Source organism: Ursus americanus, chromosome 10 (genome assembly GCF_024610735.1).
Source record: "Ursus americanus isolate L20-20 chromosome 10, mUrsAme1.1.p, whole genome shotgun sequence".
Lineage (NCBI taxonomy): Eukaryota > Metazoa > Chordata > Mammalia > Carnivora > Ursidae > Ursus > Ursus americanus.
In genome coordinates this window covers 33,078,508-33,092,908 of record NC_142136.1, presented here as the reverse complement: position 1 = coordinate 33,092,908, position 14,401 = coordinate 33,078,508, and the positions used below count along the sequence as shown (strand labels likewise).

Sequence of the window (14,401 nt, the reverse complement as noted above, 5' to 3'; positions counted from 1 at the left end):
TCTGAAGGAGAGAGTGCATGCTACCAGGGGGAGGGCCAGAGGGGGAAGGAGAGGGAGAGAGAATCTGAAACAGACTACTGGCTAAGCACAGAGCTCCACGCCAGGGTAGATCTCACTATCGTGAGATCAGGACCTGAGCAGAAACCAAGAGTCAGACGCTTAACCAGCTGAGCCACCCAGAAGCCCCAGGACTCATTCCCTTTTAAAGAGCTTTCCCAGAAGCTCAAGCCAGTGACCTCAATAAACTAGAACTATATAGCATGACCACCCTAGCTGCAAGGAGTGGGAAGCTGGGAAATGTAAATATTTAACTGGATACATTATTGTCACTAATAAAAATCAGAGTTACGTTAGAAAGAAGAGAAGACTTGGTGTTGGGAGACAAGTAGCAGGTTTTTTTCTACTCATCACAGTCTTTTTAAGTTAGGAAGTCTGTGAATCTATGTAATCTAACTTCTTTTGTCTTTTCCACACCAGTATGGTGGCAATACAATTTTTATGGTTGTCACAGTTTATTACTAATGTTACAGCTTTTTACTATGAAGGTCTTGATTCACGTTGACTTGATTTCTCCATATCTAAAAACAAGAACACATTTTTCCAAGGGAGCTCAAAAGCATTGAGTCCCACTTCCCTCTTGCTCACTGAGAGAACTTAAAACGGTAACAGCTTAGGCCAAACGTCCTGATTCTAGAGAATCGTTAGCTTTCCATTTTTATCCCTGCCCATCGTTGCCTAAATCTCCTTCCTTAATTTACTTCTTCATTCCTTTCCTCTTCAGTCTTCATGCCTGTCAGTTTTTGAGTGCCAGAAAGTCTTTTTATCTTTCACTTGAGGTCTATGGGTTCCTTATTACTTGGGCAATAAATGAAGGGGTGCATCTTCCCAGCTTGATTATCTCCGAGTTAAGGAACCAAAGTTAGAAGTCAGTTAAAATTGTGAAAGTCGTAACCCTGGAAAGAGTAGAAGTTTCTGTCCTTGTGGTAACAGTATTCTTAATTTGCAAAGTAATGATTATGAGGAATGTGGTTGTCTTTTGTTGATTTAAGACATTTATTGAGTCATGTTGCTGGGAATATAACTGAATATGGCAGGGTCCCTTTTTTATGTAGATCACATTCAAGTGAGACAAATGATCAAAAAACAACTGGGAGATCTTCAAGGTCATGTGACACAGCATCACTTAGCAATGGGAGTTTTTTACTTTAGATAAGGAGTCAGCAAATTTTTTCTGTAAAGACCCAGACAGTAAATATTTTATGCTTTGCAGGCCATATGTGGTCTGTCACATATTCTTTGTTGGTTTTTTTAACCCTTTACAAGTGCAAAATCTGTTAGCTCATGGGCTGTTCAGAAACAGGACATGGGCTTGATTTGGCCCGTTGCCATTGTTTATTAGCCCTTGCTTTAGATTGTGTCATCAGAGAAGCCACTGGCAGATTTTAGGCAATTAGAGTTACACATCCTGATTTTTGTATTTAAAATGGCACTGAAGTAATAGACCGAGGACAGATAAGGTAGAAGCAGAAGACAGTTAATTGGGTTATTGCCTTATGTAAGACTTAAGTTTTTGGCTGCTTCTACTGGAGCCATTTATTGAGAAATGGAAGACTGGGAGAAGACTGATCTGGGAGGTAAGATATAAGGTCTGTTTGGACATGTTAAACTTTAGATTCCTGTTAGACCCCAAAGCAGAATTGTCAGTTAGAGTTTAGGGGCCAGTCCATGGCTGTGTGTGTGTGTGTGTGTGTGTGTGTGTGTGTGGTGTGTGTGTATAATATACATCAGAATATACATGGCACCTAAAGCTATGGGATTAGATGGCAGTACCTGGTGAGAGCAGAGGGCCCCAAACCACGTGAAGTGGAGTCCAACATTTAGAAATAGGGTAGAGGAAGAGAATCTAGCAAAGGAGCCTGAGGAGCCCACAGGTGGCCCATGGATTAGGAGGAAAACCAATGAGGAAAAACATGGAATCCAAAATAGGATAGAGTCATCTGCTGTGTCAAATCATGCTGTCAAGTAAGATAAATACGCTGAAATTACCAGTGGACTGAATATTAAAAGAGGTGATCCAGAATACTTGCACTGGAATATTATGGAACAAATATAGAAGTTTTGACGTAATGGTGAGCAGAGAAATGGTACATTAGCAAAGGGAGTGGTGTGATCAAGAGAGTATTGTTTGTTGTTCTTTTTAGTGGATGATAGAAGTAGTTTGCTTAATGATAGAGATGATGCAGTAGAGATGGGGAATGTGTTGATGCAAGAGGAATCCACTTGAATGTATTAAAGATTGGCTGTTAAATTGATCTATTTTAAAAGACGAATAAGAATTACCTGGGTTGAAAGGAAAAAAAGAGAAACGAATTTTTTAATTAGACTAAGAGCAAAAGCCAAGTCCATAGAGGCTTAGAGAGACGACAGCATATTTGAAGAATGGCAAGCACTTAAGGATACAGAGTGTCCTTTCGCTAGTGACCAGAGAAGGACGGAGCTGGCAAGGGCCAGATCAAGAAGTACTGGGACATCATGCCATGAAGTTTGAAGAAAGCAGTGAAGGTCCTCTGAAGGACTTAAAACTGGGGAAATAAATTTTTGATAATATTTTTTAAAAGGAAGATAAATTTGGCGGTTGACAAAACTGGACCCAAGGAAGCACTCCCAGTGAGAGGTGATAGGGGTCTAACTGAAGCCTTGTCAGTGGACATCAAAGAGGATGGAGCAGTTTTGACAGCTGTTTATGAAGTGAACTTAACAAGAAGAACAGCAACAAAATGGTGTCTGATCCGAATAAGCTGTGAGGGAGAGGTAGACATCAGCTGTGGCTTAGGTGTTTTTTGCGTTGGAGACTAGGGAGATGCAAAGAACGGACGCTCTGAGGGCTAGTTTTCTTTTGGACATTTGTGACATCACTCACGAAGTATTTATTTGGAGATACATCGATCAAGAGGGCACATGCAGAGTCTAGCAAGGAAATAATTACCTGGGCGAGGCACCAAAATAAAATCCCAGTTGTTCACGGCCTTCTCAGTGACAGTGGGTTGAGGGGGAAAAGTAGTCTTAATGACAGCCTGGCGAAAAACCCATGTATGTGGCAGCAGTTTCAAGCATTTGTAGGAACAGACTGCAATTTGTTAATATAACCATTGCAGAGGAACCCCTATCCCTTTTTTAGCCTGTTTCTTTTAAGTGCTTTTTTTTTTTAACATTTTGTATTTTTCAGACGTTTTGTAGTGGTAAATTTGAAAGTTGACCATATAACTTACCTCTTTCTCTTTATTAAGATTGAAGAATTGGAGGAGAAACTTAATGATGCTCTTCACCAGAAGCAGCTACTGACATTGAGATTAGACAATCAATTGACTTTTCAACAAAAGGATGCCAGGTAAGAAAGTTTTTAAAAAAACAGTCATACCTATTTAGCCATTAAAAGTAGTTTCATTACCTGTTTATGCATGCAGTTGTAAGCTAAAATAGAGCAATTTTAAGTCAGCGATGGTAATAATTTTTACATCCAAACCAACAAAAAAAGTAGGTTACTTGATACAATACACAAAATAAAAAAATGTCAAAATCAGCATTCATTCAACAAACATTGCTGGTGTAAGTGATCCGTAAATGACAATGGAAATTCTCTAAACTCACCACCACTTAACCTATTGTCTGGATTAACCTTTCTTCATTTGATTTGTAAAAAAAAACTAATTCTCATGGCCCATCTAACTCTGCAGATTTAAACTATCTTCTATTTTGCCTGCATTCTTTCTCCCAGCTCAGTTGTGTACTTAGACACAAAGAGTCCATTGTGTTTACTCTCAAATATACCTATGACAGTTGTCCTTACTATACTTACATAATTAAAAATTATTTAAACAATGAAATATGAGTGGAAAAAAGATGTGCTGCTTCTATGAAAACTATAACGAATTCTTGGAAACAATTTATTGAAAGTGAGTGGTTAGAAAAAAAATCGTCATCAAATTAAGTGAAAGCAAGACAGATTTAAAAGTTGGGAGCAAAAATCAAGTCCATAAAAAACATCCTCTCAGATTTCTTCCCAAGTGTCTTTTAAGGTGAAGAAACTGAACTTGGCAATCATGAATAATGATTCACACAAAAATAAAGCATACCTTTGTATTTAAAAAATCTGAACCCTATGTAGAAAATTTGGCAAGTGACTGCTTCTTTCCATAGTTAATTAGAAGTAAAGTGCTCATCTTTTCTCTTTGTCAGATTTTACTATTTAATTGATACTTAAAAAAATTATCTGACCAGTTACCAAGCACTATAACATTAGATCATTGGTTCTGAAACTTTAGTATGTATCAGAACCATCTGGAGGTCTTGTTAAAAAGGATTGTTGGGTCCCACCCTCTGATATTCTGATTTGGGGTGAGCGCTGAGAATCTGTATTCCTACCAAGTTCTCAGGTGATGCTTATGCCTCTGGTCTAGGGACAGTACTTTTGAACCACTGCATTCAGTGGTTGGGCTGCTTCTACTCCAATTCTTGGAAGCATTTTCAGATTAAATGATGCTAAGAGGGCAGTTGATAGGCCATTGCAATAATGCTCTTGGTAGTAAAAAGTGATTGTTGGATTTTGAATATATTTTGAAGGTTGAGCTGATGTCCTAATGAGTTGCATGTGGGGTTCAAAAGGAAAAAAGGAATCAAGGATTGTGGCAAATTTTTGGTTCGAGTAAATGAAAGGGTGGAGTTGCTGTCAACTAAGATAGGGAAAGCACAGTGGAAGAGGTTTGTGAGTAAAGAGCTAGAGTTCAGTTTGGGACATGTTCAGTTAGAGTTGTCTTATTAGAAATCCATGTGTAGGTATTGGAAGAGTTTGGTCTAGAGATATAAATCTGAGAGTCATTAGGATATAGACAGTACATATTTAAGTCCTAAGACTGGATGAATTCCCCAAGGTAGTAAATACAGAGAGAGAAGTGGGCCAAGTACTCCTAACATTAAGACAAACCAGAAAAGGAGACTGAGAAAACACCACTGGAAAGATGGGAGAAAAATGTCAAGAGCAGAGTGACTTGGAAGCCAGGTGAAGAAAGTGTGTTAAAGGAAGGAGATCAGTTGTGTCAAGTAATGATTGGGTCACAGATGAAAAGAACTGAGAATTGATCATTAGCAATCTAGATGTCATTGGCAACCTTAAGATTTCAGTAGGAAGGATAAAAACCTAATTCGCATGGGTTTAAGAGAAAGGACATCAGATGGTGAGTATAGAAAACTTTTAAATTTTGCTCTATGGAGGAGCAAACAAAGGGGACAGTGAAATAGGGTCACTGTTTTTTTTTAAGATAGGAGAAGTAACAGCATGTTTGTATGTTGATGGGTATGATACAGAAGGAAGGGGAAAGAATCAGTTGTCCCTTCCTACTCAAAAATCTTCGAATAGAAAACTAATGCTCCATGTATTTTTTGAGAATGATTATGTACAGATTACTCCTTTCATCACCTCATTGGTTGAATGAATACTTTACAGTGGTCGAGCGTTGCCATCTTCAAGCAATTCTTCCTTAAAGATAGATAGAAATGAAAATTATTTTGATGAGTAGGGTCCAAAACAAATGTATAAAACTTATATCTTAAGCAGAGGAAATGTATAATTTTATAATTTGAGTTTTAAAAATTATTCTTTAAGATATCAGTTTTCTATTTAACAATTTATGTGGCTGCACATTTAGTAATGAGTATAGAATTGTCATTTTGTGTTTAACTGCTTAAATAAGCATTTAACTGGAGCCAAAAACACTAGAGAGCTTCTCATTTCCTGTTTTTATGTTACTATAAAAGGTAACTGTGAGAAAATTAAATCTCAAAGATTTTTTTAAGCTTGCCATAAATTCTTTCCTAATGTAGAAAATACCAAGAACTAATGAAACAAGAAATGGAAACTATTTTATTGAGACAGAAACAACTAGAAGAGACAAATACTCAGCTGAGAGAGAAGGCAGGAGATATTCGTCGAAACCTGCGTGACTTTGAGTTGACAGAAGAACAGTATATGAAACTAAAAGGTTTTCCTGAAGATCAGCTTTCCATTCCTGAATATGTATCTGTAAGTGTGTTGCATCATTTAAAAAAAAAACTGCATATATTTTCAGATTAGATTTTGTTAATCATGTAATAGCCATAACCTTCCAAGTACCCAATTAATAAATTATTTTATCATTTTATGGCCCTCATCTGGAAATGGTGAATGGTGTTCAAATCACCAAATTTTAAAGGGTCTTGACCATTGATCTCCAAAGTTGAGCAAAAAATAGGGCTATGAAGTTAATGGTTACATAGTCCGTAGAAATGAATCATTTTATCATAAACTGGTGATTTACAATGTTTTCAAAATGAAAAATTACAGAGATAACAGATAAGTGGTTGCCAGGGGGTAGGGATGGTAGAGGAGAAAGGAGTTGGTGTGATCATAAAGGGGTAGGATGAAGGAGATCTTTGTGGTCTAGTTCAGGATCTGTTGCGGTGTTGGTTGTACAAATCTACACACAGGATTCATCTATGGCCTTAGTCTCAAATTTTTTGATGTCAGCATCCCTTTACGTTTGGAAAATTACTGAGGACCCCAAGGCGCTTTTGTTTATATGGGCTAGATCTATTAGTATTTGCCATATTGGTAAATTAACACTGAGACATTTTTAAAACGCAGGAATACATAAGCACATATTTCATTAGCCTTGAAGGCGATGATCTCATCACACATCAGGTAGCCACTGGCAAACACCACTGAACAGACATAAGAGAATGAGAGTAAAACAGGCAAAAAAATCTTAGTATTATTAGGAAAATAGTTTTATCTTAGGAATTTCCTGAAAGGGTCTCAGAGTGACAGGGTGGTTACCAGGGGTTCCCAAACCACACTTTCAGAACTGCTGGTTTGTGATGTATAGATGTCATTTCGCCCTTAGAGGCTTGAACTTTTTCATATGTAAAAGGATTGATAATAGTAATATTGCCTTTCTATTGAGGTAATCTTGAAAATTAAGTGAATATGTATGTGAAATGCTTAGCATAGTGCTTAGAACATAGTAAACATATAGTAAATATATCTGTTATTTTTGCAGGAGTGGTGGTTGCTACTCTTGGTTTTCATTTGCGTAAGGTTTCTGGATTACTGATCTCTTATAAAACAAAGTGTTTCTTTTTGCCTATTTTTTTATTTAAATAGCTCAAATATATTTTTTCTGTCTGAAGTGTACTGTCCAAGACTAATCAAATCTCTCATGTGCTGTCGTGGTGACTTTATCCATAGTAGGTATCAAGTATCCCACAAGTGGCAGTTATACATATTTTTGTTCTCTGGTTTGTTAATGTTCTTTGTTATCTTGTTTTCACAGACGGTACTATCCACACTAGTTAGTCATACACAAATTCACTGTGTTGAGGACTAGCCTCGTACCAGACGTGGTACTCTCTCAATTCAGCAACATATTAAGGAATTGCAGATTACATGCCCATATAATAAATAGGCGTAATTACCCTCTCCTGATTTGTTCATGGCTTCTCAATTTTATAGGAATTTGTCAGATGGAACACTTTACTAGATTAGGGCAGACAGATTCCTCTGAGAGAATTATGAGTAAGAAGAGTGGAAGTAGTGATATGAAAGATCCCTCCTGATTCATCCTGATTTTCCCTGACTCGGCAGTGGTACCAGTAGAGCTTCACCAAGAGCTTAGGGTGTAGGCTTATCACGTGTTCAGGCAAAAGAGATAGAGCAATGTATAAACCAGGCAAAAATTCCTGCCTTCGTGAGCTTACATTCGGGTGGAGCAACACAGACAGTAATTTTAAAAGTAATATGCAGAATGTTTGTCATAAATGCTGTGGAGAAAAGAGCAGGAGTGAGACTAGGAACTGCCCTCAAGTGGGAGTGCTATTTTAAATCAGATGAGAGGAATTAGGGCTTTACCGATAGGGTGACATTGATCAGAGACCTGAAGGGAGTGAAAGCATGAGCTGTGAGTGGGAAGAATTCTTCTGTCAGAGGAAAAAGGAGCAAAACTCAAGCACTTAATGTGCTCAGGAAATTACAAGCAGATGGGGTGGAATGAGCAGTAGTGGGAAATGGGGAGTAAGTAGTAAATGGAGTATAGATAGAGGGGAAGAAAGAGACTGTGTCAGGCTGGAGAATTATCGATAATCTGGGCCTTGAGGAAACTTAATTGAACATTAAGCCTTAATAAAGTGTTAGTGGTCAGGGTCAGTTAATAACTGTACAAGCAAAATTTGACTATACAGGCGTATAATGCAAAACAACGCTTTCCTTTTCTTACCTTCATATTTTTATTACTCATAATTGAGGGTACTATAAATTAGTAAATTTTAATTGTAACTTGTATTCTAAAACTGCTTTTTAATTTGATTTTTGCTTTTAAAGATTCGGTTCTATGAACTAGTGAATCCATTAAGAAAGGAAATCTCTGAACTGCAAGTGAAAAAGAATGACCTATCAGAAGAACTAAGTGAAAACAAAGCCCAGCTGAAACAACTGACAGAGGTTTGTATGATTCTGATCGCTGGTGGGAAGAAGCTCCGTGTTTTTTTCTGGGGGTTCCTCAAGATTTGTGAGCAGGAATATAAAAGTCAATGATAGAAAAATGGGACTGGGGGATGCTGACTACACAATTATTCAGGCAGTGCGAGGGTTAAATTGGAAATAGTCATCTTAAAGATCGACAGGGTGAGGCTGTGATATTGGCCAGTTATCCATGGTTGAACATTTTGTTGTAACTCATTCTTGGTTCTTCATTACAGAGTAGCCTTGTTTGGGATAGGAAAGGGAGCTGCTATCCATTTATCATTTTGCCTCTTCATGAAGTACATTAGTTCTCCTAATGTTTGTTTGGGGCACGAGCGCGGATGTAAGCATCAGCCCCAGTGATGAGCTTGTTGCTGTGCCACGTGCTGGCAGCACTAAACTCAAAAGAGGGAGTGTCTGGCCTTCTAGAGTTCAAACTCTTAACAGATTAGACTCAGAATCTTAGATGATGTCTTGACATTCTCATTTTTCTGTATGATATTGAATAACTCATTTAACATCTCCTGCTCTGTCAAATGGAGGAAATAATCCCGTTTGTCCATTCATTTCATTGAATTGCTTGTGTTTCTGTTTCAAAGTAAAAATGTCATTTTTAGCAAAGTTGCATATAAATATTTTTATGTCCTATTTCAAGGGCAGCTTTTACCAAAGATCTACTATCCAGAAATAAATAATTATAATTTAATTTACATTTCAGTGCCCTAATTTGCTGCTCTGTTAGTGCTGGACAAAATCTATTTGGGTCATTAATACAGAACCAATATTACAGGTAAATAAGGGCTCATCTTCCTTCCTCTCCTCATAGGAGTGATGAAGTCAGCAGGAGTGATGCCAGAGAGGCAGATGAATCCTACTACAAGGTTCTGTTGTGGGTTTTTGTTTCTTCTGCTAACCTGCCACATTGTGCAGGTAAAGTGTTTTGCATATTTTAGAAAGGTAGCTTTTAATTTTTATAAAATTTGCAAAAAAAATAAAGGACAAAGTTAGAAAGCCTCAGCATGGTTAGTAGCTAATTTTGTAGCGTTGGCCAAATCATTTAATCTCTTTCTGCAAAATGCCCAGGATGGTGGTAGTCGTGGCAGCACAGGGTTCATTGGGTTAATTGGGGACGAGGCGATTAAATGAGTTTTCAGACATGGTTCTGTAGCACCTCATAGTACCTCAGCTTCCCTCAAGGACATCTTATTTTTTAGGAGGGCTGGAAAAGTTTTCTAACCTTGTTTATATCAAACTCCCTCTTTTTTAATGACTTTAACAGTTCGGGACTCTAAGACTGGTTTTCTTGAACAAAAGATTCCTTGGGCCAAAGAGAAAAAAACTTTTGCAACTCTAGAATTATCATTAGTATGTGATAACGGTTTTACTGTGCGGTAAAGCAAATCTCTCCACTCTCAAGGGTCAGTAATGGCATTGTATCCCAGATTCTTGTTTTTTGTTTCAACCTTGCTTATAACACTTTTAGTATTTTATTGATAGGAAAACATAGATAATTAATACTGGTTTGACTCATTGGGTTCCTGAGTGTTTTTAATGAACTAATAACTCTTGAACAAAGAAGCAGTTTTGTTTGTAAACCTGTTTTAGGATTCTTCAGAGAAATAGAACCAATAGGATATCTGGAGAGAGAGAGAGAGAGCTTGATTGAGATTTGTTTTAAGGAATTGGCTCACATGATTGTAGAGGCTTGATGAGTCCAAAATCTGATGGGGTAGGCTGGCAGGCTGGAGATTCAGGGGAGAGTGGCCATTGAAGTACAAAGACAGTCTGCTGACAGAATTCTTCTTGCTCAGAGGACAGTCTTTGGTCTGTTATGGCTTTCAGCTGATTAGATGTGACCCTCACATTATTGAGGGTAATTGGCTTTACTCAAAGACTACTGATTTAATGTTACTTGTTTTTTCATTTGTTTCAGGGTTTTATTTCTGGTTAGTTAACATGTACTGTAATACTGGTTTCAGGAGTAGAATTTAGTGATTCAGCACTTACATATAACACCCAGTGCTCATCACAGGTTCCCTCCTTAATGCCCATTCCCCACCCATCTCCCCTCCAGCAGCCCTCAGTTTATTTTCTATCATTAATAATTGTGTCTTATGGTTTGCCCCCCCTCCTTTTTGTATTAAATGTTAATCTCCGGAGTGCCTGTGTGGCTCAGTTAGTTAAGCATCTGCCTTCCATTCTGGTCATGATTCCAGGGTGCTGGAATTGAGCCCCATGTTGGGCTCCCTGCTCAGTGGGGAGTCTGCTTCTCCCTCTCCCTCTGCCCCTCCCCACTGATTGTGCTCTCTCTCTCTCTCTCTTTCAAATAAATAAATAAAATCTTTTTTAAAAAATGTTAATCTCGTCTAAAAAATACCTTTACAGAGAAAGATCTAAAATAATGTTTGACCAAAATAAAAATAAAATAGTATTTGACCAAATATTTGAGTATTGTGGCCTAGCCAATTGACACATGAAGTTAACCAGCACAGGGGCACCTGGGTGGCTGGCTCAGTTTTGGTTAAGCATCTGACACTTGATTTTGGTTCAGGTCATGATCTCAGGGTCGTGAGATTGAGGCCCACCTTGGGCTCCGTGCTCAGCAGAGAATCTGCTGCTCTCCCTTCCCCTCTCCATCTGTCCCTCCCCCAGCTCACCTGCATGTGTGCACTCTCTCTCTGTCTCTCTCTCTCTCAAATAAATAAATCTTGAGAAAAAAAGAAATTAATCATCACAGAATCCTTCCATGTGCAAGTTTGTTTCTTAAAGGTTTATCACCTGTCAGCTGAAAATGTAATTCTCTGACTTAAACCTTTTCATAAATTTAATAATAATATAAACAGAGAATTGAATAATAATCAGGAAAAAAGAAATTAAGCAGTGTGTTATCTGCTTAATAAAAGGTCATAGAAATTCAGAGAATATGATTTAGACAGAATAGAATTACTTTTATATTAAAGTCACCCATAAAGTTTGATTCCTCTGGTCTGTCAAGGGCTAATACAGGTCAACTTGCCCAACACTAGGAGAAATCAACTGAATATTTTTAAATTAAAAGACTTTCTTATAAGGATATAGTGAACAATATAGTATTTAATATTAAAAGAAATTTTGCTTAACTGTGTACTGTGAGGATTTTTGTGTGGGGGGATTTATTTTTTGAAATGGTTTGTTATTTACTACTCTAGTATTTGGAAAATTCACAGATACTAGTTCAAGTTTTATCTCTGCATCTTGGCAATGGCATAATGATATTGGATAAAAAACTTTACTCTCTCTGCCCCTAGGCTTACAACTTCTCCATCTACAAAACAGGATGAGAATATATAACACCTTCCTTCCATATGGTCATTATTATGAGAATGAAATTCATTCAGTAAATATTTGTTGTACATCTGTTATATGGCAGCCATTGTTCTAGGTGCTTGGGATACTACAGCAAACAAAACAATGATCTCTGGCCTCATGGAGTTTATATTTTTAAAAGAGTACAAGGAGAGGCACTTGGGTAGCTCAGTCATTTAGGTGTCCGACTCTGGATTTTGGCTCAGGCCATGATCACAGGGTCCTGGGATTGAGCCCTGAGTTGGGCTCCACACTCAGCGGAGAGTCTGCTTGAGGATTCCCTCTCCCTCTGTCCCTCCCCCACACTCGTGCACACACACTCTTTCTCTCTCTCTAGAACAAATAAATCTTAAAAAAAAAAGTACGGGGAAACAAATAGTAAACATTATAAATAAGCAAATCGTAGAGGAAGAAGGTGATAACTGTGAAGGATAAAAGAAAAAGTATCAGTGCCGTATGGAGAGCAGGGAAGAAATCATATTCAGAATTGTATAGGATTAGCCAGTAGGCCTCACTGAGGAGGTTAGAGGTTTACAAAGATTTGGAGGTTAGGGAGACAACAAAGTTCTCAAGGAAGAACTTCCAGGCAGAGGGAACAGTCAATGCAAAGGCAAGAGGGTGTCTTGATGTTTGTGAAGCAATGAGAAAGCCGGTATGACCGGAATGATTGAAGGGAGAGAATAGTTAGGTAAGATCAGAAAGGTAATAGGTTTGTTGAAGTCACCGTAAGGACTTTGATTTTAATCCTAAGTGAAGGAAGTATTGTAAGATTTTGGGAAGAGATGTGACATGATCTGATGTATTGTAAAAGGATTATTCTGGCTGGTACATAATAGACCCTCAAAGAGTGTTAAAGAACTTTGTTAATGTCCCAGAAAGTGTTTTTGTTTTTGTTTTTTTGTTTTTGGTTTTTTTTTTTTTTTTGCTGGAATAAGTTATAGAGCTATAAGGATGGAAGCAGAGGAACTTGTTATGAGACTGTTGTAGTAATCTAGATGAGAGGTGATATTGCTTCAGATCAGGGTGATGGCAGTGTAAGTGCTATGAACTGGTTGGATCCTGGATATGTCTTAAAAGTAGAGCCATTAGGATTTCCTGGTGAATTAGATGGAGAAAATGAAAGAAAAATAGGAGTCAAACCCCAGGGTTTGTTTTGTTTTTAAGGTGAGAGAAATCACAACTAATATACATAAAATTACATTATAAACCACAGAAATTTTTTCATTGTCAAGAACAGTAGAGAGACATTCATCTAATTGCTAACCAGCAGTGTAAACTGTGCTGTTGGCTACCAGGGTATACTTGTTCAAGGCTTACCACATCAGTGTGATCCATATGATAAAAAGAGTCACCTGTGTTTGGGGCATAGCCAGTAATATAGGCTTCTGTAATTACATATTTGAGGGAAAGTATTAGAACACAGAGGTGTTTGTTGACTTAATTACTCCCGGTGAGTTTTAAAGAACTTTATCTTCATATCGCACATAATGGCTTTTAAAATAATAATAATTTAATCAGTAAGTGAGATCATTTATCTCTTGATGGCTTGAGTTTAATTTTATATGATCTTTTCACTAAAAGGCAGGACTCAGTTTAAAAAACAACAGAAGAGTGTGATGTAACCACATATAAGAAGGTATAGAACATTATGATCATCAAAGGAAGGTTTATAAAAAGGAAGTTGATCGAAAAAATTATTGAATGAGAAGGTGGGTTGAAGAGGTAATAGAGGTTGCCAGGTTACTAGAGTTCACTTGTTATCAGTGAGAGTCATTGTCTCTAGGACTTTTTTAAGTATTCACGTGCACCTAGTATATTTAAAGCACTAAATGAAATTGTTTTTCAGTGTAGATTTCTGTTTTTGGTTCTGTTACTTGAAATGTTCTCATTTTGGTGCTTTTTACCCAGTGGCATTTCATATTTCTTTCTTCATTGTGTGTGGTACATGTAGAGTATTTATTGTTGATGACCAGAGGCAGGCAGTGAGAAACTCAAAAAATAGAGTAGCGATTTTTTTTTTTAACTTTCCTAATGGCATCATTAATTTAGGTCTCAATCCAAAAATCTAAATATTCTTTTGGACTATTGTGAGAAAAAACTTGGATTCCTTCCTGAGGGGAATAAATATTTTGTTTTTTAGTGGACATGTTGAAAATTTATCCAGTGAAAGATAGTGTCCATTGATTCTAAGCTCTCCTAAATTTGACAAAAGAAAGGAAGTGTTACTTCATTCAATAAGCAGTAAGATACAATGCCACAGTAAGCCTTGGGACAAGGTCATGGTGTTAACGACTGCAATCACTATGAAGTGCCTGGTTTTCAGTAAGTCATGATTCAGGTCTTTTATACTATTTGAATGATATGTTCATATAGTAATTCAGCAAACATCTTAGTCTTTATATATTATATATATATTTAGGATTGGATATTTTAAGGGAGGTAACATGGGTCTTATACACAATGCTATGTAATTTTAAAGAGGAATAAAATGTAACTTTGAAAAAAAAC

The 14,401-nt window shown here is 37.3% G+C and overlaps 1 protein-coding gene across 5 annotated transcripts in view; it reads left to right on the top strand.

Annotated features, from left to right (window-relative positions):
• The window catches only part of PIBF1 (progesterone immunomodulatory binding factor 1), a 197,859-nt gene that overhangs the window by 6,375 nt on the left and 177,083 nt on the right, over positions 1–14,401 (top strand). For all 5 annotated transcript variants that reach the window (XR_015725925.1, XR_006782073.2, XM_045810903.2 and 2 more), the window contains exons 3-5: positions 3,288–3,388; positions 5,878–6,076; positions 8,408–8,527. Coding sequence is in view for 3 of the 5 variants with exons in the window: in XM_045810903.2 (XP_045666859.1) it covers positions 3,288–3,388; positions 5,878–6,076; positions 8,408–8,527 (420 nt within the window). In the remaining 2 variants the exon portion in view is untranslated. The remainder of the gene's footprint in view (positions 1–3,287; positions 3,389–5,877; positions 6,077–8,407; positions 8,528–14,401) is intronic.